The sequence below is a fragment of the Elgaria multicarinata genome, chromosome 20, assembly GCF_023053635.1.
Source record: "Elgaria multicarinata webbii isolate HBS135686 ecotype San Diego chromosome 20, rElgMul1.1.pri, whole genome shotgun sequence".
NCBI lineage: Eukaryota > Metazoa > Chordata > Lepidosauria > Squamata > Anguidae > Elgaria > Elgaria multicarinata.
The window spans coordinates 10,765,210-10,790,051 of record NC_086190.1 but is presented as its reverse complement, the minus strand read 5'-3'; the positions used below and the strand labels follow the sequence as shown (position 1 = coordinate 10,790,051).

The 24,842-nt window shown below is 44.9% G+C and overlaps 2 protein-coding genes across 2 annotated transcripts in view; one reads left to right on the top strand and one right to left on the bottom strand.

The window, feature by feature from the left end:
• Positions 1-2,489, bottom strand: part of MORN1 (MORN repeat containing 1) — a 215,264-nt gene extending 212,775 nt beyond the window's left edge. Inside the window, exon 1 of the mRNA XM_063145530.1 lies at positions 2,429-2,489. Coding sequence (XP_063001600.1) covers positions 2,429-2,486 — 58 coding nt within the window. The 5' untranslated portion in view covers positions 2,487-2,489. The remainder of the gene's footprint in view (positions 1-2,428) is intronic.
• A 5,741-nt stretch (positions 2,490-8,230) lies between these two features.
• Positions 8,231-24,594, top strand: RER1 (retention in endoplasmic reticulum sorting receptor 1). The gene is made up of 7 exons (XM_063145031.1): positions 8,231-8,322; positions 17,038-17,123; positions 18,929-19,033; positions 20,884-20,983; positions 22,354-22,432; positions 23,207-23,342; positions 24,432-24,594. Exons 2-7 carry the CDS (start codon positions 17,043-17,045, stop codon positions 24,519-24,521), a joined length of 591 nt encoding a protein of 196 aa, XP_063001101.1. The 5' UTR covers positions 8,231-8,322; positions 17,038-17,042; the 3' UTR covers positions 24,522-24,594.
• The last annotated feature ends 248 nt before the right edge of the window (positions 24,595-24,842 follow it).

The window sequence follows — 24,842 nt, the reverse complement described above, 5'->3', positions numbered from 1 at the left end:
TGTACACGGAGGTAATAATAATAATAATAAGATGCTTCTGTACAAGGAGGTAATAATAATAATCTGCTTCCTGTTCATGGTAATTCTAATAATAATAATAATAATAATAATAATAATCTGTTTCTGTTCATTGCGGTTCTATTATTAATAAATTATTATTATTATTAATTGCATTTCTATACTGCCCAATAGCTGACGCTATATGCTTCTGTTCATGGAGCTTCTAATAATAATAATACCAACAACAATAATAATAATAATAAATCTGTTTTTCTACATGGAGATAATAATAATAAATTTGCTTCAGTACATGAAGATTCTAACAACAACAACCTGCTTCTGTTCATGGTGGTTCTATCATTATTATTATTAACAACATAATGTTATAATAATAATAATAATATAGAGGTTCGAATATTATTAATAATATCTGCTTCTGTACATGCGGAGTTAAAATAATAATAACAATAAGCTTTGGTTCATGGTGGTTCTAATATTTCTGTCCATGAAGGTTTCTAATATTAAGAAAACAACCCACTTGGTAGGTTCTCCCTGAAAAGGGAACATAAACTGTTTGATTTAACTTTGGTCAACAATTCCACTATATCAGATTCATAAAGAACCAATACACGCAAAAAATGTTTTAAACTGAGTTTAAACCCTTACGCCTGGAACGCTCTTCCAGAACATTTGAGAACTACAAGTTCAATCGCAGCTTTTAAAGCTCAGCTAAAAACTTTTCTTTTCCCTAAAGCTTTTAAAACTTGATTTTGTTCTGACTTTTATACTGTTAGTTTTACTCTACCCTCTGCCTGTTTGGTGCATTCTCTTCCCCTCCTTATTGTTTTATTATGATTTTATTAGAATGTAAGCCTATGCGGCAGGGTCTTGCTATTTTATTGTTTTACTCTGTACAGCACCATGTACATTGATGGTGCTATATAAATAAATAAATAAATAATAATAATAATAATAATAATAATAGTTTTGATGTCCAAAGGGGCGGCTTCTATTCATTGAAGAACTCCCCAACCCTGTAACATGGCACACAGCAGACATGTACCACTTAACATCCGGCTGGACATCAGGAAAAACTTCCTGACTGTTAGAGCAGTACGACAATGGAACCAGTTACCTAGGGAGGTTGTGGGCTCTCCCACACTAGAGTCATTCAAGAGGCAGCTGGACAAGCATCTGTCAGGGATGCTTTAAGGTGGATTCCTGCATTGAGCAGGGGGTTGGACTAGATGGCCTTGTAGGCCCCTTCCAACTCTGCTATTCTATGAGTCTATGATTCTATGAGTATCCCCCACTAGAGGCCTTCAAGAGGCAGCTGGACAACCCTCTGTCAGGGATGCTTTAGGGTGGATTCCTGCATTGAGCAGGGGGTTGGACTAGATGGCCTTGTAGGCCCCTTCCAACTCTGCTATTCTATGAGTCTATGAGTATCCCACACTAGAGGCCTTCAAGAGGCAGCTGGACAACCCTCTGTCAGGGATGCTTTAGGGTGGATTCCTGCATTGAGCAGGGGGTTGGACTAGATGGCCTTGTAGGCCCCTTCCAACTCTGCTATTCTATGAGTCTATGAGTATCCCCCACTAGAGGCCTTCAAGAGGCAGCTGGACAACCCTCTGTCAGGGATGCTTTAGGGTGGATTCCTGCATTGAGCAGGGGGTTGGACTAGATGGCCTTGTAGGCCCCTTCCAACTCTGCTATTCTATGAGTCTATGAGTATCCCCCACTAGAGGCCTTCAAGAGGCAGCTGGACAACCCTCTGTCAGGGATGCTTTAGGGTGGATTCCTGCATTGAGCAGGGGGTTGGACTAGATGGCCTTGTAGGCCCCTTCCAACTCTGCTATTCTATGAGTCTATGAGTATCCCCCACTAGAGGCCTTCAAGAGGCAGCTGGACAACCCTCTGTCAGGGATGCTTTAGGGTGGATTCCTGCATTGAGCAGGGGGTTGGACTAGATGGCCTTGTAGGCCCCTTCCAACTCTGCTATTCTATGAGTCTATGAGTATCCCCCACTAGAGGCCTTCAAGAGGCAGCTGGACAACCCTCTGTCAGGGATGCTTTAGGGTGGATTCCTGCATTGAGCAGGGGGTTGGACTAGATGGCCTTGTAGGCCCCTTCCAACTCTGCTATTCTATGAGTCTATGAGTATCCCCCACTAGAGGCCTTCAAGAGGCAGCTGGACAACCCTCTGTCAGGGATGCTTTAGGGTGGATTCCTGCATTGAGCAGGGGGTTGGACTAGATGGCCTTAGGGACCCTTCCAACTCTACGATTCTGTGATTCTATAAGAGGATGAATAACAGTCTGCTTCTGCCTTCGCTCTCACAGCTCGCAGCTATTCACAGACTCGCCCTCGTCCAGAGCCAAGGGGCCAGCAGGCCTTGCAAGGGAAGCTGCCCCCGCCCGGCCCTCACCGTTTCGCCGCTGCTCTCCCACTCGCCCGCAGTAAGAGCCGGGCCTGGAGTCCGCCATCTTCCCACCTCCCTCCGGGACGCTACACCTTAGCAACGTGGTCCCGCCGCTGATTGGCTGCCTGGTTGCCTGGGGCGGCAAGGAGTGAGGAGAGCGCAGCTGGCTTGACGCGCATGCGCTAACTTGTAGCGTGGGTGGTCCGTTGCATTGGCCGGTCAAGCGAATAGCCTATCATTCGAATGGGGGCGGGTCGCTTGAAAGGGGTGCGTGCAAAAGAGGATTGCAATGTAAGGAGTAGTTTTCAGTACCCATTGAACTCAGTGGATTTTACTCCTGGATAGGTACGCATCGGATTGCATTTTAAATAAATATGAGGCTGCGAACCTATACAATAGTTTCCTGAGTGTTAAGTCCCACTGAGCACAGCGTGCGATTTATTTCGGAGTCATCATAGAATCATAGAATAGCAGAGTTGGAAGGGGCCTAAAAGGCCATCGAGTCCAACCCCCTGCTCAATGCAGGAATCCACCCTAAAGCATACCTGACAGATGGTTGTCCAGCTGCCTCTTAAATGCCTCTAGTGTGGGAGAGCCCACAACCTCCCTAGGTAGCTGATTCCACCGTCGCACTGCTCTAACAGTCAGGAAGTTTTTCCTGATGTCCAGCCGGAATCTGGCTTCCTTTAACTTGAGCCCGTTATTCCGTGTCCTGCACTCTGGGAGGATCGAGAAGAGATCCTGGCCCTCCTGTGTGACAACCTTTTAAGTATTTGAAGAGTGCTATCATGTCTCCCTTCAATCTTCTCTTCTCCAGGCTAAACATGCCCAGTTCTTTCAGTCTCCCTTCATAGGGCTTTGTTTCTAGACCTCTGATGATCGGACTGCACGCTCAAAATCTCAATGAGAACGCTGCACCCGAAGTTAAACACAATTTAGACTATTTTATGCATGTTTGCTCAGAGGTAAACCCCAATGATACTTTAATGGACTTCTATCCCCCAAGCAACGGGCGAATAGCGCCCTTACTTAGGGGGTTTCAAATTGTATTGAAATCGATAAGACTAGGGTGACCCTATGAAAAGGAGGGCAGGGCTCCTGTATCTTTAACAGTGGCATAGAAAAGGGAATTTCAGCAGGTGTCATTTGTATATATGGAGAACCTGGTGAAATTCCCTCTTCATCACAGCAGTTAAAGTCCAGGAGCTATACTAGAGTGACCAGATTTAAAAGAGGGCAGGGCTCCTGCAGCTTTAACTGTTGTGATGAAGAGGAAATTCCACTAGGTTCCCCATATATACAAATGACCCCTGCTGAAATTCCCTTTTCAATACAACTGTTAAAGATACAGGAGCCCTGTATCCTTTTCATATGGCCACCCTAGATAAGATTGCTTTATGTGGTCTCATTGATTAATTGATTTTATTTATTGCATTTTTATACCGCCCAATAGCGGTATAAAATAGTTCCCTGGGCGGTTCACAAAAACTAAAACCATTCAAAGTATAAAACAATATAAAAACATGATATAGGATTGGGCTAAATTTAGCACAATCTATGTACCTGGTGCTTTACAAAGAACAGGTATGACAGGTTCCAGAAGGGCTTACAATCTAAAATTGTAAACAACAGGAAAACAGGGAAAGTACGAAATGGAGGCATGGGTAAACAGAGGAAGAATATGTGATTATTCCAAACATGACTTGCTGTTTTATTGAAAAAAGTAGATAACTCTAGTAGCACCTGGAAGACTTAGGGAATGCTGCCTGGGGAATTGTAGGACTTGCCCCACCCCCTGTCTAAACCTGCATTGGATTTCGCCCTTAACAAATTTACTGTGGTGTAAGTTTTAACTGGCTCCCTTTCTAAAAATGGAAATCAATGGGTTTTGAATACGTGCAGCTTTTGATTGGATCATGTTCATAGTGATTCACTTCTCTAATAGTGGTCCTTGAAGGAGACAGCAATAGCAACTGTAAATTTGTTAAGGGTGAACTCCTATTCATGTTTAGACAGAAAAGTCCTACAACTCCCAGTGATACCCAGCTTGCCATGGGGAATGCTGGGAATTGTAGGACTTTTTCTGTCTAAACATGCATAGGATTTCACCCTTAAGAAATTTACTGTGGTATAAGTTTTAACTGGCTCCCTCTCTACAAATGGAAATCAATGGGTTTTGAACAGGTGTAACTTTTGTTCGGATCTTGTTCATAGTGATTCACTTCTCTAATAAATAGGTTTAGACTAAGAATACTGTACACATTTATCTAGGAAATAGTCCCACTGAATGTGGTGGGACATATCTGAGCTGACATGCACAGGGTTAGCCTGACCCCACAGCCTGCTCAGCAAACAAAGAGATTCATGGGCTGCCACATGTATTTTTCTGGCAGGGTTCCTGTGCCTTTTAACAACTAAAGGGGATTAGGGCAGAATTCTATGCATGTTCAAACAAATGAAAAGCCCTACTCCCAATATTCCCTAATCAGCCATGCTGGGAGTCAATTCCCCCCCCCCCCCCCCCCCCCGTCTAAACATGCATAGGATTGCACCCTTAGACAAGCTCATGGAAGATAAAGCTGTCAAGACCCATTGTCACGATAGGCCTTTGGTGTGATCCCGCTCTGCTCTTATGTTCTTAACTTTATGACAATACTTTGGATAATTAACTGCAGCCTGGTCTACAAGACTTTCCTACTCTTGATATTTTATAATTTGGAAATGTATTACCACTTAAAACTATAGGTCATAGAGGAAAGGGGAAAGTATAGCATCATTATTTAAAGAAATTAACAGTGTAATCCTATAAGCACCTACTCAGGTATACAGCAGAGACAGTAAGCCTATATACACCAGTTGCTGGGGAACATGGGTGTGATGGTGCTGTTGCACTCTTGTTCTGCTTGTGGTTTCCTTGTCAACATCTGGTTGGCCACTGTGTGAACAGAACGCTGGGTAAATTGGACCCTTGGTCAGATCTAACAAGGCCCTCAAGTTCTTATATACTATAGCATAACTTGATTTCCTCCTCCTCTTCAGTTCCCAGAGAGCCTAGTTTGCAACCCTGTAACACTTTCCTGGGAGTAAGTCCCAGTAAACTCAGTGTGACTTGCTTCTGAGTAAAGATGTTTAGGATTGTGCTGTTAACAAAAAGGAAAAAGTGGTGCTGAGTGTGTGTGTGTGTTGTCTCAACCACCCCACTGAAGACCAACGTAAGAACATAACAAGAGCCATGCTGGATCACACCAAGGGTCCATCTAGTCCATCACTCTGTTCATACAGTGGCCAACCAGCTGTCGGCCAGGGACCAACGAAGCAGGACATGGTGCAACAGCACCCTCCCACCCATGTCCTCAGCAACTGGTTTACTGCCTGATTCTGGAGTTAGTACATAGCTATTGATATTCCTGCAGGAATGTATCCAACCCACTTTTAAAGCCTCCAGATTATTTATTACATTTTTATACCGCCCAATAGCCGAAGCTCTCTGGGCGGTTCACTACAACTTGTGGTAGTGAATTCCGTAGAAGTATTTATTACATTTCTATACCCCCCACTAGCCAAAACTCTACTAAAAAAATCTGACCTATGCAGATTTTCTTTTTAAAAAGAGCAGATTATTTATGTTAACTGAAAGTGGACGTTCTCTTAAGTGCAATCCTATCCATGTCTACTCAGAAACAAGGTGTACTGAGTTCAATGGGATTTACTCCCAAGTAAGTGCGTCTGGGACTGCAGCCTCAAGAGAGAGCGTGTACGGGGGAAACCCACCGTAAGTCACGGCTAACTAAATCCCACTCGTTTCAATGGGTCTACTCTAAGTAGGACACGTTGGATCCTATGTAGCCTGTAAGAGACTCGAGACTGCAAACTTTAGTGAGTAAACCCCAGTGGCCTGAGCGGGGCTTGCTTCTGAGGCAGCTGGACAAGCATCTGTCAGGGATGCTTTAGGGTGGATTCCTGCATTGAGCAGGGGGTTGGACTAGATGGCCTTGTAGGCCCCCTCCAACTCTGCTATTCTATGATTCTATGATTCTATGAGTATCCCAAACTAGAGGCCTTAAGAGGCAGCTGGACAACCCTCTGTCAGGGATGCTGTAGGGTGGATTCCTGCATTGAGCAGGGGGTTGGACTAGATGGCCTTGTAGGCCCCTTCCAACTCTGCTATTCTATGATTCTATGAGTATCCCACATTAGGGGCCTTCAAGAGGCAGCTGGACAACCCTCTGTCAGGGATGCTGTAGGGTGGATTCCTGCATTGAGCAGGGGGTTGGACTAGATGGCCTTGTAGGCCCCTTCCAACTCTGCTATTCTATGATTCTATGATTCTATGAGTATCCCACACTAGAGGCCTTAAGAGGCAGCTGGACAACCCTCTGTCAGGGATGCTGTAGGGTGGATTCCTGCATTGAGCAGGGGGTTGGACTAGATGGCCTTGTAGGCCCCTTCCAACTCTGCTATTCTATGATTCTATGATTCTATGAGTATCCCAAACTAGAGGCCTTAAGAGGCAGCTGGATAACCATCTGTCAGGGATGCTTTAGGGAGGATTCCTGCATTGAGCAGGGGGTTGGACTAGATGGCCTTGTAGGCCCCTTCCAACTCTGCTATTCTATGATTCTATGATTCTATGAGTATCCCACACTAGAGGCCTTAAGAGGCAGCTGGACAACCCTCTGTCAGGGATGCTGTAGGGTGGATTCCTGCATTGAGCAGGGGGTTGGACTAGATGGCCTTGTAGGCCCCTTCCAACTCTGCTATTCTATGATTCTATGATTCTATGAGTATCCCAAACTAGAGGCCTTAAGAGGCAGCTGGATAACCATCTGTCAGGGATGCTTTAGGGAGGATTCCTGCATTGAGCAGGGGGTTGGACTAGATGGCCTTGTAGGCCCCTTCCAACTCTGCTATTCTATGATTCTATGATTCTATGAGTATCCCACACTAGAGGCCTTAAGAGGCAGCTGGACAACCCTCTGTCAGGGATGCTTTAGGGTGGATTCCTGCCTTGAGCAGGGGGTTGGACTAGATGGCCTTGTAGGCCCCTTCCAACTCTGCTATTCTATGATTCTATGATTCTATGAGTATCCCACACTAGAGGCCTTAAGAGGCAGCTGGACAACCCTCTGTCAGGGATGCTGTAGGGTGGATTCCTGCATTGAGCAGGGGGTTGGACTAGATGGCCTTGTAGGCCCCTTCCAACTCTGCTATTCTATGATTCTATGATTCTATGAGTATCCCACACTAGAGGCCTTAAGAGGCAGCTGGACAACCCTCTGTCAGGGATGCTGTAGGGTGGATTCCTGCATTGAGCAGGGGGTTGGACTAGATGGCCTTGTAGGCCCCTTCCAACTCTGCTATTCTATGATTCTATGATTCTATGAGTATCCCAAACTAGAGGCCTTAAGAGGCAGCTGGATAACCATCTGTCAGGGATGCTTTAGGGAGGATTCCTGCATTGAGCAGGGGGTTGGACTAGATGGCCTTGTAGGCCCCTTCCAACTCTGCTATTCTATGATTCTATGATTCTATGAGTATCCCACACTAGAGGCCTTAAGAGGCAGCTGGACAACCCTCTGTCAGGGATGCTTTAGGGTGGATTCCTGCCTTGAGCAGGGGGTTGGACTCGATGGCCTTGTAGGCCCCTTCCAACTCTGCTATTCTATGATTCTATGAGTAAATACGCTCAGACCTGCGAAGGGAGGAGTGGCAGAGGGCGGCCGGCCGTAACCTTCCCTCGCTCCCTCCTTTCTGCCCCGGGGCCTTTCTCTTCTGTGCCCCGGTAGCGGAAGCTCTCTCGTCGCCATCTCGGGAGGAGGAGGAGGAGGAGGAGGAGTTGGCAGCGGCTCTGCCTGGTCAGGCGGGGCGGGAAGCGGAAGGAGGGACACCCGGCGCGGCCTGTAAGTTACCCCGGGGCCTGGCTAGGCCAAGGCCCTGCCGTTGCCCCGGCAACCAGGCTGGGACCCTCGAGGACAGACTTGAGGGGTGGGTGGGAGACCCCCGGCTGGGGGCAGGGGGCTGGGAGGGAGCAGGAGGTGCCTCTCCCCACGGACACGCTCCTTTCCTCTCTCGGGCCTAGTGGGAGTGGGGGTGGGTGGCAAATTGCCTTCACCCCCACCCATTCTGAAAACAACGAAGGGGGACTTTTCAGCTTTGGGGCGGGGGTCGCCAAGACGGGCTAGGAGCGGTTGGGGGGGGTCGTCTTCTTGCAGAATGGATAGGCCAGATCGCCTCCCTCTTCTTCAAATGCCTCTTCTTGGGGGGTGGGTGGGTCGTGGCCCTTTCTTTATTTGCTAGCCCGTGGGGTGGGGTGGGGTGGGGGTGGGGGTGGGGGGGAGAAGAAATGTCACTTGTTCCCCCCTCCCTCAAATGCCAGCCTCACTAGGGTTGCGTTTTCCTCTCCCCTCCTTTCTGCAGTGCCAACCTGGTGGGGTTTCTCTAGTCCTCCTCCGACCCCAATTGCTAGGAACCATCCCACCCCCCTTCTTTAATTCTAGTCTCTGGTTTCATTTCCAGACACCCAAATGGTGATTGATCAGAATCATAGAATCGTAGAGGTGGAAGGGGCCTATAAGGCCATCCAGTCCAACCCCCTGCTCAATGCAGGAATCCACCCTAAAGCATCCCTGACAGAGGGTTGTCCAGCTGCCTCTTGAGGCCTGCTTGCCCCTTGGCTCTGGACGAGGGCGAGTCTGTGAATAGCTGCGAGCTGTGAGAGCGAAGGCAGAAGCAGACTGTTATTCATCCTATTATAGAATCACAGAATCGTAGAGTTGGAAGGGGCCCCTAAGGCCATCCAGTCCAACCCCCTGCTCAAGGCAGGAATCCACCCTAAAGCATCCCTGACAGAGGGTTGTCCAGCTGCCTCTTGAATGGATTAATAGAATGAGAGGACAATCCTACGGTCACAGAATCATAGAATCGCAGAGCTGGAAGGGGCCTACAAGGCCAGCTAGTCCAACCCCCTGCTCAAGGCAGGAATCCACCCTAAAGCATCCCTGAGAGAGGGTTGTCCAGCATGACTAGTTAACTTGTAAATAGTTTAGTCTGGTACACAAAAGTTGCTATCTGTAAGTTTTCTTTTTAAAGAAAGAGAGAAAAAAGCAAGCAATTCTCTAGCATATGGTTTTGACGCCTCCCTCATCTCACAAGCTCCAGCTATTGGGCAGTTTAGAAGCATAATTAATTATTACTAATTACTATTTATTAATTAACACATGCTTGCTAACCTTGGTGGTGGTCATCCCCTCTCCTCTCTAATCCCAGCCTCAGATTCCGTTTTTACCTGTCCAAACAGTGTGTGTGTGTGTGTGTGATAACCCCAAGTCAAAGGGTGTATAAGGCATATTGGTGGGTTATGTGTGTTTACATCATCCTGTTGTTCTTTTGTGCTGTATTTTACTCTCCTAGTACGATATAAGCTGAGAAGGGAGCGTTCTGGAATGTTGGAAACGGAAACAGAAGTCCTCTAGTGAAATTCTATAAGGAATTTAGAATGAATTGTGTGGGTGTTGGAGGTGTTGCTATCACCATTACAGCGAGCCCTTGGCGTGAATGATGTTCTTTTAGGTAGTAAGTAGAAGACCTTCTCTTCCAACTTGAGTGAAGGGATGGAACATTAGAAGCTGCTTTTTACCAAGCCAGACTATGGCTGAGTTCGGACCACATGCTAATCAACGGTTGTTTCCTATTAACCCCCAGTTGATTAGCGTGTCGTCCGAATTCAGCCCATTTCTCCCTTTGTATCCTCATATTGCCTACACTGACTGGCAGCAGCTCTCCCCAGTCTCACTTCCCCATTTCCTGCTACCTGGAGATTGAACCTGGGGGCTCATGTATGGCAAGCTCTACCTCTGATCTAAGGGTACTGCTTTAACCTGCTCTACATGGAGTGCAATAAATGGAGAACATTGTATTTGATGTGGGTATAGGAGTTGGGGTCCCTAGGCACTTTAGAGTGGACATTTTAAATGTGGGGAATGGGGCCTTTCGTGCTTGGTAATGGTAAATGAGGCCACATGGACTTGAGGAAGATGATTAGGGTTGGCTTATCAGCCTTTTAGAATTAGGGCTGTTCGAGTTTCAGTTGTAATCTGTAAAGTGTTCCTCCTCTACTAGCCAGTTAGTGCCAGTATCGGGTGTGGACAAAATACTATCATTATACCGGAGGTGTTTTTAGGTCACACCCTGAAGGGTTTTCTGAACCTTCCTTGCCTACGGACTCTAGAAGGTAGAGTCTCTTCTACCTTCCTAAGAGACTCATGATCACTATTTCTCCTCCCCACAGTCCTAATTCCCCTTCCTGCTTTGTTCCTCTCCCAACCTAGTGTAGTACATGATCATTCAGAGGGTGGACTAAATATGGGATCCTTTTGCCCGCAGTGAAGAACATCAGAAGAGCCCTGTTGGATCAGACCAAGGGTCCATCTAGTCCAGCACTCCGCTCACACAGTGGCCAACCCACTGTTGACCATAGACCCACAAGCAGGACACCCTTCAAGTACTGCTCACATGACCCTTGTGTTAATCCAGGCTGTTGCAGGGTGATGACAATGACGAGCATGAGCAGAATTCGTTGGCAGTATAGCACCCAGTTTACATGCCACTGTGGGAAAAATCTCAGTAGCATGCCGAATCTGTGTGCGTTGAGCTGCCGCAAGGCATCTAGGCTGAAAACAACAGGCTTGTCACAGTCATAATAGTTATGTGAATTATTATTATTATTATTATTATTATTATTATTTATTTATTTATATAGCACCATCAGTGTACATGGTGCTGTACAGAGTAAAACAGTAAATAGCAAGGCCCTGCCGCATAGGCTTACAATCTAATAAAATCATAGTAAAACAATAAGGAGGGGAAGAGAATGCCAACAGGCACAGGGTAGGGTAAGCAGGCACAGGGTAGGGTAAAACTAACAGTATAAAGTCCGCACAACATCAAGTTTTAAAAGCTTTAGGAAAAAGAAAAGTTTTTAGTTGAGCTTTAAAAGCTGCGATTGAACTTGTAGTTCTCAAATGTTCTGGAAGAGCGTTCCAGGCGTAAGGGGCAGCAGAAGAAAATGGACGAAGCCAAGCAAGGGAAGTAGAGATCCTTGGGCAGGCGAGAAACATGGCATCAGAAGAGCGAAGAGCACGAGCGGGGCAATAGTGTGAGATGAGAGAGGAGAGATAGGAAGGAGCTAGACCGTGAAAAGCTTTGAAGGTCAACAGGAGAAGTTTATATTGGATTCTGAAGTGAATTGGAAGCCAATGAAGAGATTTGAATTGGTTCTATGTGCTTAGGGAGACAGATGGTTAAGTGAAAGTGTGACTGGGATGCAATTAGCCATTCACCTGACGGCTCTGGAGCGAGTAGCAATTTACACCTGAACTCATTCATAGGTGAGCAGCAAATGCTTTGGGCTGGAAAGCGCGTCTGAGCATTGTGACTGTTTTGTGTGCTGCTTCTCCTGGGCACGCATGATTAAGAGCCAGGGAATCCAGTACTGTTGCTACTTCCTCTTTCCCCAAGCTCACTTTGGTCTTGTAACAGTATAAGGCACTTATATGTGTTTGATGACACCCTTCCCAGAAAGGGAAATTTGCTTCTAGCCTTTTAATCCCTGCAGTCTTCACCACGCTTTTGGATCCATTTGGTTCTGAAAATTGAAGTGGTTGAGAACAGAGAGTAAGTTTTTACTGAGGAAGATTATCCTGCGAGTAATTTACAGTGCAATCCTATATATGTCAACTCAGAAGTTTTCTAAGTCCCACTGAGTTCTGTATGGCTTATGTAGGACTGGAGAATTAAACAAAGAACATTAAATAAAAATTGACTCCTTTTCCCTTTTATGTCCACATTGGAAGCCAGAAGTTGAATGTGCAAATAATACTGTATTAGAACTAGTTTCCCCCTCTGTAAAAGGAAATACATCACTGTCTTATGCTGAATCAGATCAGTGTTGTTCTATTCTGAGCAGAAATGTCTGAGGGCAGAAATTCCCTCCATTCCCCCAGCTCTACTACATGTGATCTTTTTATTTAGAGATGGCAGGGACTGAATCTGGGGCATTTTGTATGTGTGAAATGTTCTCTACCACTAAGCTGTGATCAGTGAACAGGTAAACTCAGTCTTTTTCAGTTCTGCAGATCTGTTCAGGTGATTTATAGATCCCTTAGTGATGGCTTGTTGGCTAAAACCTAGAATAGCTGCATTGTGAATTTAAAGCACATTGTAGCTGACTGTAGGGTAAAGTCAAGGATAGGAAGGCCTTTGGTTGTAACTGATTTTATTTTTAAAAAATTGGTTTGCTGCTGATCTTATGGTTTTATCTTTTTGGTTTTTGTTGCTGTTATTCTTTTAAATAATGATGTTGTCTTTTATTGTAGGTAGATTGTATTTTTATTCTGCATATATTGAAAGTTTTGGAAATGCAGGATATAAATGCTTTTTAAAAAAGGATAGGCTTGTCAGTGAACACTCCTAATAGCAAATGCAAGTAGTGAGTGCCAACAGGACTGGAGCCAAAATGAGGCACTGAAAAGTAAGGGGAACCCTGAGGTTTGCACAACTATAATAATAATAATAATAATAATAGGCAAACATTTCAAAAAGACCAATGAGGACTGAGCAAGCTGAATAACCATAGACTATTGAGTATCAGTTGAAAAAAGAAAAAAAAAAACCCAGAAGATGTGGGCAGGGAAAGTAAAACATCCTGCATGAGCTTTTTACAGCTTATACCGTATTTCTTCGATTGTAAGACACCATCGATTGTAAGACGCACACTAATTTCAGTACCACCAACAGGAAAAAACCCTAAGACACACCCACGATTCTAAGACGCACCCCGTTTTTAGAGATGTTTATATGGGGAAAAAAGTGTGTCTTAGAATTGAAGAAATACGGTAGTATCCTGGATGAGGTCATGACTGGCTGGCAGGAAACTGAACAGGAGCACCCCTACTAGGAGGTGAGGATGCGCTGCAACATTTCGTTGCTGGTCTCACTTGTGACAAGTAGATGGAAGCCCATGTAGAGAGGCAGTATGCCTCTGAATGTCAGGTGCTTGGGACAAATAACTTAAGGCCCTGCTTGTGAGTACTTAGAGGCACTGGGCCGGCTACTCCTAGAAAAAGATTGTTAGGCAAGATGAACCTTGGTCTACTCCAGCAGGGCAATTCTTGCCTCCTTCTGGGGTGGTGGCCTGATGGTTCCATGTCTTCAGCCTGCTGGTGCTGTGAGTTAATGTTTTGCTTGTGTTGACTTGCTCTTGCGTTGAAAAATTTATCTGGCCGCCCAACAGGGTGATCAGGAAACCACTGGGCTACATGACCGGTTGTAATGTCGGGTTGCCCCTGCCGTTAAAGCTGAGATGAGCAGTAGCAGGTGAAAGGGGCTTCTTGGTGGTAGCACCGTGCTTGTGGAACGCATTCCCTAGGGAGGCTTGCTTGGCACGCACACCGATGTCTTTTTGGCATCAGGCAAGGGCCTTTTGAATTTCCCCAGGCTTCTAACCCTCCGATTTATTGCTGCTTTTACCTGCTTCTTCATTTCATTTGTTTTACTGTGTACTCTATATTTTACTGGTTTAAATTGCCTTAAAATATTTTATTGGGGGGTGGAAGATAAATTCTTTAGAACTGTGCATGGCTAAAGTTATATACTGTAAACTGGTGAGTAGCTGGAGCGGATTTCTTTTTGGTTGTGTCAGTCAACCTTTACTCTCTGGCATGATCTCGTTACTTTCTGTGGGACTCTGAAAGTTAAGTGTTTGTGAATTGTCCACTGATATGTTAAAATCATTCATTTCCTCGCTTATCTTCAGACTGACTCCTATTACTTTGTTTTAGGAGGTGCTTCTCATTATGGGTCTATTTCCCTTGATTTTTCTGGTCATTTATCCCACTTCTGTAGCACTTTTGTGCTTGGAGTATAGAATTACTTTCACTCTTTCTCAGAGGAGCATAGCTCCACCCACTGGAGATGACAAACCAGGAAGCCGTATCAGGTATTGCTTTGGGTGATGTGGCACAGCAGTTGCTAAGGAGATTTTTTTTTGAATTGTAGCTTTAAAGGAAGTGGAGTTCTTCCCCCTTTCGTAAATGACCGAAGAAGTCTACATTTTGCTCACGTGTTTTCTCTGTTTCACTAAAGTGTTTGAGCTGTGAGACTCTTTAACGTTGAAACCAGGCAAAGGTTTTAGATCTGGATGTCTTCTGTCGCCTTTTCGATGAAAAGCAAACTTTGTATCTCAAGCAGCAGGCAGTGTTTTAGACAGCAAAGTCATTGTGTTCTTGATATCGGCTCTCCAGGCTGAAATGAAGTTGCCTAAATAAGGTTCTGTAATATTATTTTGTATCATCTCTTAGGGCTGACTGTGAATCTTGTTTGTGTGTTACAAGCCTTATACCCCCACCTTTCGGATTAAATAATCTCCAAGGCGGATAACAACAGGCTAAAACAATGCAATATTAAAATGAAAAGCAATTAAAAGAACTGAAATTGGCAGCAGGACAACCTCTGCATAATAAGCATGACAGCAGCATTCTTTTAAAAGCAAACAAAACAGCTTTTACATGTTGCCCTAAAAAAGGTAACATGGTGCAGGGTGAATGTCTTTGGAGAGGGGCGCTCCACAGTTGGGGGGCTATTACACTGCTTCTGCAGGGGTTGCTGCCCTCTAGGTTCCCTCATATTTTCTCCACTGTAGTTTTGCTGACATTAACACACACACACACACACACACACACGTGTACGTAAATAGCATCTTATGTGGTGAGGGGTGCTGATAATTATCAGGATAACAGCAGGGGAGGAGGGGGGAACTTTTTCCTTCCCTACTTTGGTCCCAAAGAAAATTCATCCTCTGAAGCTGGAGTTTGCATTGGAGGAAATCTCCCGACTGGTGGATTTCCTCAGGACCAAAGCAGGGTAAGAAAGGGTTAAAATCTCCCCCCATGCCTGCTGTCCTTCCAATAATCAACCCGCACCCTACTGATATTATTTGCATTTCCTTAATTGCATGTTCACTGCAAAAATGCATTGAGTGTCACATCTGTTTTGATCCTTCGAAACTGTTTGGAGAAACTCTTATTTATTGTACCTGTATTCTGTCCTTTCTTTGGAAAGGACAGAGTTGTTTATGTCAGTGGTTCCCAATTAGCTAAGTACTGCGGACCCCTTGTTTTTCAAATGCCAAGCCATGGACCCCCTACTTTTGAAAAAAATTCTTTCTCTATGGTAGCTACCTGTGAAGCAATTTTTTTAGAGAAAATAAGGGGTAGCCTGTAATAAGCAAAGGATTTTAGGTATACTAAAAAAAGACCATAAAAATTGTATTTGTGATATTACGATGCAAAAATGATAATGATTTAGTTAGAAATATAAAGACAAATTTAATTTTACTAACGTCTAGTTTACAATTGAACAAATTATTACATGTCTAGCAGCTACTAAACCTAAATGTGATGGGAGAAATCGTGCCTCTTTTTGTCCCGAACAATCCCTTCCACATCCGGTTCAATATTTCCTACTTTTAATCTCAAATCTGGATCAACATCGAGCCAATTTCTTTGCTTGTTTTTCATATAACAAAATGTCGAAAATGTTTGTTCACAAAGGTATGTGGAACAAAAGGGAACTAGATGTTTCAAAGCTTTTTCACCTAACTTCTCATAATCGGGAAAAACCTTCACCCAGAATTGGTCCAGTCTGTATTCTTTGAAAAATGATTTCAATGAACCATCAAAAGTCACGTCAACAAGTGCATCTTGCTCTTGAATGTGGTTAGTTGTACATCACCACATTCAAAAGGATTCCTTTATCCATGAGTTTTCAGGATTAGGTGCAGGGAAGTAATCTCTGAAGCTAGTCGCTAAATCACACAGGTGCTCAGTGATGTTATATTTTACTTCTGGTAGGAATTTGTCGTCAGTGGACTCCAGAAATGAATGGTGAATATGTGAATGGTGCCACGGACCCCCTGGGTGGGGGTCCGCAGACCACCAATTGGGAACCACTGGTTTATGTAGAGCTCACATCCAGGCACAAACTAGGTCCACACTTGCTTAGCTTCACCAGGACTAAGTGGTTCAAGGTGACTGTTTCTGCAAATCCCAAACTAATATAATACCCTGTATTTATTTATTTATTTTTATTTATTTATTCATTACATTTTTATACCGCCCAATAGCCGAAGCTCTCTGGGCGGTTCACAAAAACTAAAACCACAATAAAACACCCAACAGGTTAAAACACAATTACGAAATACAGTATAAAAAGCGCAACCAGGATAAAACCACACAGCAAAGTTGATATAAGATTAAAATACAGAGTTAAAACAGTAAAATTTAAATTTAAGTTAAAATTAAGTGTTAAAATACTGAGTGAATAAAAAGGTCTTCAGCTGGCGACGAAAGGAGTACAGTGTAGGCGCCAGGCGGACCTCTCTGGGGAGCTCGTTCCACAACCGGGGTGCCACAGCGGAGAAAGCCCTCCTCCTAGTAGCCACCTGCCTCACTTCCTTTGGCAATTCAACTTTGTACACTTCCTTTGGTATTCAAACATTGGTGTAAATGTAACAGGCTAAAGCTCACCTGTATTTTGTATTCTTGCTTTTGTTTTCACAGCAACAATGTCAGAAGGGGACAGTACAGGAGAGTCCATCCATGGCAAACCTTCAGTGGTCTTTAGATTTTTCACAAGACTTGGACAGGTTGGTTTCACACAAGTGGCTTAAGAGATGCAGAAACTCGATGAAAGAGGCTTCCCTTGTGGTAGTTTAAAAGGAGCCAGTGCTATCTCTGGGCTAGAGGGAGGGCTTGGGCAAGATGCCCACAGTGGGGGGGCCCTCCTGCTTCTGGACCTACTGCCCACTCACTCGCCCTCACTTGACCCAGTCCGCGCAACCACCCGGAGGAAAGTGCAAGGCAAACGAAGGAAGATACTCTGTCTTCTCATTCTGGACCTACTTGTATGCTCAGAGAAGGCTAGTGAGCAGGTAGTGACGGCAAGGAAAAGGAGCAGCAGCAGGGCCAGGATGTTCCAGGGGTTGACCTTGGGCTCCTTCAGGGGTGTGGGCCTCAGTGGGTGCCCAGCAATGCCTACCCCTGATGCCGGCCCCGAAAGAAATTATAGTCCACTCACTTATACATCCTCCACTCGCCTGTGGGGGTTGGAGAAGAAGCATCAGAAGTTTGGGGAATTTGGCTCTTGATTGAGGGAGCACTTCAAATGAGCGTACAGCTCTGGATGGCAGTGTTGCATGTGGTTATGCATTTTCAAGCCTTGTTGAAATCCGTGAGATGGTCTAGGATAGCTACTGTATTGATTAGCCGTACAATGCTAATTTATTTATTTACAATATTTATATACCGCTCCCCATTCAAGAATTTCAGAGCAGTGAATAAGTAGAATAAAGAATAAAAACACATTAAAAATACATTTTTAAAAGGAATAAAGTACAAATAAAACTGCGGCTGTTCATTTAGGGAAGGCTTTCTGGAACAATGTTTTCAGGAGGCTCCAGAAATCATGTAGCATTGGCACCTGCCTGACCTCCAGAGGCAGGGAATTCCATAGGAAAGGGGGCACCACGCTGAAGGCTCTTCTCCTGGTAGACTCCAGTAGGCCCATAGGTCCATGTGGAACCACCAGGCGCATGACCTCAGATGACTGGGCATGTTTAGCCTGGAGAAGAGAAGATTGAGGGGAGACATGATAGCACTCTTCAAATACTTAAAAGGTTGTCACACAGAGGAGGGCCAGGATCTCTTCTCGATCCTCCCAGAGTGCAGGACACGGAATAACGGGCTCAAGTTAAAGGAAGCCAGATTCCAGCTGGACATCAGGAAAAACTTCCTGACTGTTAGAGCAGTGCGACGGTGGAATCAGTTACCTAGGGAGGTTGTGGGCTCTCCCACACTAGAGGCCTTCAAGAGGCAGCTGGACAACCATCTGTCAGGGATGCTTTAGGGTGGATTCCTGCATTGAGCAGGGGGTTGGACTTGATGGCCTTGTAGGCCCCTTCCAACTCTGCTATTCTATGATTCTATGACCTCAGTGACCGGGCCCGTTGATAGGGGAGAAGGCGCTCTCTCAGGTATCCTGGTCCCAGGTTGATTAGGGCTTTGTACACTAGTACTAGAACCTTAAACCTGGCCTGGTAGCCAATAGGCAGCCAGTGCAGTTCCCTCAGCAAAGGAACTATTGTAATTACTGTGCAATCTTTAATTGTTGATGACATGTGACGAATATCCAGTGTGGAGAGTCAAATGTGGTGTAGTGGTTAGAGCATTGGACTGGGACTCGGGAGATCCCCACTCTGCCATGGAAGCTCACTGAGTAGCTTTGGGCCGGTCACTGACTCTCAGCCTAACCCACCTCAGAGGGTTGTTGTGAGGATAAAATGAAGAGGAGGAGAATTGTGTAACCTGCTTTGGGTTCCTTGCAAGAGGGGAAAAAAGGGGGGGGATATAAATGTAATAAAAATAATATATCTGACCGTTGTGTTTCTTCTAGATTTACCAGTCTTGGTTAGACAAATCTACTCCTTATACTGCAGTGCGATGGGTCGTAACGTTGGGTTTAAGTTTTATCTACATGATTAGGGTTTATCTACTGCAGGTAAGAGAAGTGAGAATCAATTCCTGACCTTTAACCAATGTCAGCTGTAGGTGTACAACTAATTTGTACCAGCAGTTTGTTCTCTGCATTTTATGCCAATTTAAAATAATTAAAGTGCTTGAGGTGTAGTATTTGGGAAGCTGGCTTCATCCCCTCTCCCCACCCCTTCTGTTTTCATACTTCAGCAGTGCCCCAGTTCATCTGTTTGCCCTTCAACAGATTAAACCCTCTTAAGCCCATAAACAAAGCCAAAAACAAATCCGTCGAGCTGTGGAAGGGAGTAACAAGCACTGTAATAAAATAGCAGATTTCTATTTGGGTTGCTTTTGAGCACTTCGTTTATAGTCATGAGGTGCATCTTCCTGGGGAAATGCCCAGGCTTGGGAATCGTCTCATTCACCCTGCCAATTCCCCAGATGGGCACCTATCCTCATTTTGCTTCGTTCCTAGTTTATTACATATTTAAGACTCTGCTGTTTCACTACTTCCCCTAACTGTCCTGCTTCACTTTTCCTTCTTGCTGTCATCTTATTACTTCTCTTGCGTTTTATCCCTTGCTTCTAATTGATTTAGATCCTTCTTTACTCTGAATTTGTCTTATGTTCTTCAGCTGCTATGTTTCATTGGCCTGGTTCAGACAACACACTAAACCATGCTGCTTACCCACAAAATGGTTAAGGGAATGCATTAACCTTAATGCATTCCCTTAACTAGGGTGACCCTATGAAAAGGAGGACCGGGCTCCTGTATCTTAAACAGTTGCATACAAAAGGGAATTTCAGCAGGTGTCATTTGTATATATGGAGAACCTGGTGAAATTCCCTCTTCGTCACAACAGTTAAAGCTGCAGGTGACCTGCCCTCTTTTAAATCTGGTCACAGTATAGCTCCTGCAGCTTTAAGTGTTATTATTATTATTATTATTTATTTATATAGCACCATCAATGTACATGGTGCTGTACAGAGTAAAACAGTAAATAGCAAGACCCTGCCGCATAGGCTTACATTCTAATAAAATCACAGTAAAGCAATAAGGAGGGGAAGAGAATGCAAACAGGCACTGGGTAGGGTAAAACTAACAGTATAGAGTCCAAAGAACATCAGGTTTTAAAAGCTTTAGGAAAAAGAAAAGTTTTTAGCTGAGCTTTAAAAGCTGCGATTGAACTTGTGGATCTCAGATGTTCTGGAAGAGCGTTCCAGGCGTAAGGGGCAGCAGAAGAAAATGGACGAAGCTGAACAAGGGAAGTAGGGACCCTTGGGCAGGCGTGAAACATGGCATCAGAGGAGCGAAGAGCACGAGCAGGGCAATAGTGTGAGATAAGAGAGGAAAGATAGGAAGGAGCTAGACCGTGAAAAGCTTTGAAGGTCAACAGAAGAAGTTTATATTGGATTCTGAAGTGAATTGGAAGCCAATGAAGAGAGTTCAGAAGTGGAGTAACATGGTCAGAGCGGCGAGCCAAGATGATCTTAGCGGCAGAGTGGTGGACCGAGACCAACGGACTGATGTTGTGATGAAGAGGAAATTTCACCAGGTGCGACATGCATACAAATGACGTCTGCTGAAATTCCCTTTTCTATGCAACTGTTAAAAATACAGGAGCCCTGTCCTCCTTTTCATAGGGTCACCCTACCTTAACCATTTTGTGGTTAAGCAGCATGGTTTAGCGTGTTGTCGAAACCAGGCTGGTGTACCTTACATTCTCCCACTGCTTGAGAAAACCCTCAGAATTTAAGGAATACAAAACAGAAGGTTTTGTATTCCTTAAATTCTGAGCAAGCCGCGTATGTGTCCATGTTCTGCACTTCAAACTATGTTCCCGTTTGACATTGATTTTTCTTCTTCCTTTCCAGGGTTGGTACATCGTGACATATGCCTTGGGTATCTACCACCTAAATCTTTTCATAGCTTTCTTATCGCCAAAGGTAGATCCCTCTCTAATGGAGGATTCAGGTATAAAGAACTTCGCTAGTTCTGCTTTAATTTGTGCAGATGCTGCTATGATGTTTCCATTGATACATGAGCATATTATATGGCATAGTAGAACAGGGTGAATATTGGGGTTCTGGAGCACAGTTAAATGTTTTAGGTTGCACTGAAATCCCAGGAAACAAATAGTATTGGGTTTGGAGCCTCGTGAGGCGCAGAGTGGTAAGCGGCAGTTACTGCAGCCGAAACTCTCCCCCCGGCCTGAGTTCGATCCCAGCGGAAGCTGGTTCTCAGACAGCCGGCTCGGGTCGACTTGTTAGATCAATGTTCTTTTCACCCAAGGACGAAATCCAAACGAGAGGTTCCTTTCCTTTCCTTTCCTTGGGCCTTAGCCTGAATTTAATAGTGGTGTGGCAGCCACTTTTAAAACATTTTTGGGGTAGACAGAATCCTGAGCATTCCCATAGAAACCAATTTCTTTGTATTGCTTTCATACTGCTTGTAGCCTTGTGTTTCACTGCAGGAACATATTTCTGTAATGCTTGGACTTCCTAAGCCGTTACTAGTCATGTTGTGGACCACAGAGCATCTCATTGCATATGGCTGCCACTATAAAGGAACGATTTTATTTTTAGATCCTTGGATGAACACCTAACCGGGTCTTAGAAATGCTGACAGAGCTTTGAGAGAAACTTCGTTAGAATTCTTGATTTATTCTCCCCCCCCCCCAATTAAAATACCTTTCCCTTCAGAACAAAAGCAGTTTTCAGTGAGTTTGGAAAAATATTACATCCATGATCTTCACTTTCAAATAGTCTGTATTGTAGTTTCTCTTCCATGTAACCAGTAGAAGGCGATCTATGGCTACTAGCCCTGATGTGCTACCTCCAGCATCCGAGGCAGTAAGCCTGTGTGCACCAGTTGCTGGGGAACATGGGTGGGAGGGTGTTGTTGGTCGCTGTCCGACAGCTGGTTGGCCATTATGTGAACAGAGTGCTGGACTAGATGGAACCCTTGGTCTGATCCAGGATGGCACTTATGTTCTTATGTCCTTTGATCAACTACTGACAATATTGAGTTGCGTATCCTGTATTGGGTAAAATGTATCTAGCACTCAGCCAAAGCATAAATGTTATACTAGTAGAAACATTGGAAGCTGGCCTATTAGACTATTTTGTCAATCTAGTTCAGTACTGTCAACTCTGACTGGCAGCAGCAATCTCTCTGACAGAGTAGGGTCTTTCCCATCACCTACCACCTTGCTCTTTCAATTGGAGATGCCGTGGTTTGAACCTGGGGCGGAGTATGCACTGTACCACTGAGCTATGACTATGTAGAATAAACTGATCTGTGAAGGAAGTGCTTCCTTTAAGGTCTTCTTCTCCTCTCCCCAGATGAAGGTCCTTCATTACCCACGAAACAGAACGAGGAGTTCCGACCCTTCATTCGAAGGCTGCCAGAGTTCAAATTCTGGTGAGTGGATTTTAATGGAAATTCAAATGATTCCCCTCTCTGCCCCTTCCTCTCTTCCACCCCCGCTGCTCCACCTAAGTAAGAAAGTGACTTTCAATCTGTAAAAAGTGCTAATATTACGTTATCTCAATTTTTCCCAAAAAATTGTTTTTTTCTGAAAAAATCCTGAATTTTTTTTTCCCCCCATGGCTTAAAAATTTCCGGAAATTTTACATTTCTATTCCCTCTTACATTATGTGCCCCAGTTGGCAACTTCCCTGAAATCCTAACATCCCAGTGCTGACATGAAAGACCAGTATTGCCACCTCGTCCTCATGATTTGCTATCCTGCTCCTGATGGTAGACCGGTCCCTCTTCTCTCATACTGCCCTTTGCTTGACTCTTAAGTCTCAGTGCAGGCATCATAATTTCCAATAATGAAAACGCAAATTATTGGATTTCAGGAAGATGGCTGTGAGCTCGCTCACTCTTTTCCCTCTCCTTCATGGTTTTCTGGAAACCGTTTTCCATGATACTTGAATCAGCAGGCTATCGTCCAAATGATGATTTGAAACCACACTTTGAAGACTGTGGTTTGAAAGTTAGCACTAATTGTAGCTTGCATATGCAGATGTCACAGCAATTTGTGGTCAGGGGAAACCTGGAAGTGGAGGAGGCTACTGGTGCCAGGAGGAGGATGGAGATCAGGAACGACATCTGGAGTGAGCCTAAAACATTCCTCAAACAATTTCAGTCCAGAGGCTTCCTAACTGCTCCTTCCCTTTTCCTTCAAAGGCACTCTGCTACTAAAGGCATTCTTGTCGCAATGACTTGTACATTCTTTGAAGCTTTCAACGTTCCAGTTTTTTGGCCGATTCTTGTGATGTATTTCATCATGCTTTTCTGCATTACAATGAAGAGGCAAATCAAGGTAAGGATCCAAGATTTGGTCACTCATATTATTCAAGTAACTCCTTTTTCAGGTTGTGTTTCTCTAATACAGCCTTCCTCAACCTGGGGCGCTCCAGATGTGTTGGACTGCATCTCCCAGAATGCCCCAGTGGGAGTTGTAGTCCAACACATCTGGAGCGCCCCAGGTTGACGAAGGCTGCTTTAATCCTTCGGATTTGTTTTTTAAATGTATCATAGAACAAAACTAAAGGGCTAAAAGGGTGTGCGTGGGTGGATGTAAAAATGTTGCTGTTAAATGACATGGGCAGCCGGCTCGGGTCGACTCAGCCTTCCATCCTCCCGAGGTCGGTAAAATGAGTACCCGGTTAGCTGGGGGAAAGGTAATCACGGCCGGGGAAGGCAACAGCAAACCACCCCGCTATAAGGCCTGCCAAGAAAACGTCAGCGAAAGCTGGCGTCCCTCCAAGAGTCAGTAATGACTCAGTGCTTGCACGAGAGGTTCCTTTCCTTTCTTTCTTAAAAACGAGAGAAAAACTGGCAGAATGAAAAACAGCATCAATTAAATCGAAACAACAACAGGGCTATGCACTGCCTTGGGGGCCGAACCCCAAATCTGATTCAGCCCGCTTCAGCCTGAATCCAGAGTGGCACCGGATTGGGACAAGGCACCCCAAAGTGGAATGGAACGGGCACAGTGGGAAGCCATCCATTGAGTTGATAGGCTTGCTTTCTTAGGCTAATTCAGCTTAGAGCAGCCTTCCTCAACCTGGGGCGCTCCAGATGTGTTGGACTGCAACTCCCAGAATGCCCCAGCCAGCTGGCTGGGGCATTCTGGGAGTTGTAGTCCAACACATCTGGAGCGCCCCAGGTTGAGGAAGGCTGCTCTAATACTTACGGGGAGGCGGTGTGTGGGTGTTGGAACATCGTGACTAGCGATGTAGTAGGTTAAAAATGCCTGCTTTGTTTCAAAGATACCGTCCTACTTATGAGACTTGGGCTTTGCTTAAAAAATGAGCACATGCAGGTGTTGAAGCTGGGTGGGGGGAGAGGGAGGGAATTACTACAGGTGTGTCCTTAAAGCTTGTTTTTTTTCCCCCTTTCGTTGCAGCATATGGTAAAATATCGATATATACCCTTCACACACGGCAAGAGGAAATACAAAGGGAAGGAAGATATGGGAAAAACCTTTGCTAGCTAGACATCACACTTGAGCCTGCTGACCCAATTCCCTACGTTATAATTAAAACTCCAGTTTTGAGCCATTGTAACAATGCCTCTTTCCTTCATATTAAATCACCAGTAAGAGGGCGGTGATTAAGAAGATGTATTCCCCCCCCCCCCCTTCGGTTTAATGTGGGTTAGGCTTTTTCTTCTAAGCTTCGCAGGAGAATGCTGGCATTTTAATTCCATCATCTGAAACTTGTTTTTGGTTGGTGGGTGTTGTTGTTTTGGTTTTTTTTGGCAACAAGTTCCTGTTCTGCGTGTCCAAAGGCGGGTTCTCCTACTCCCGTTTTTGTTA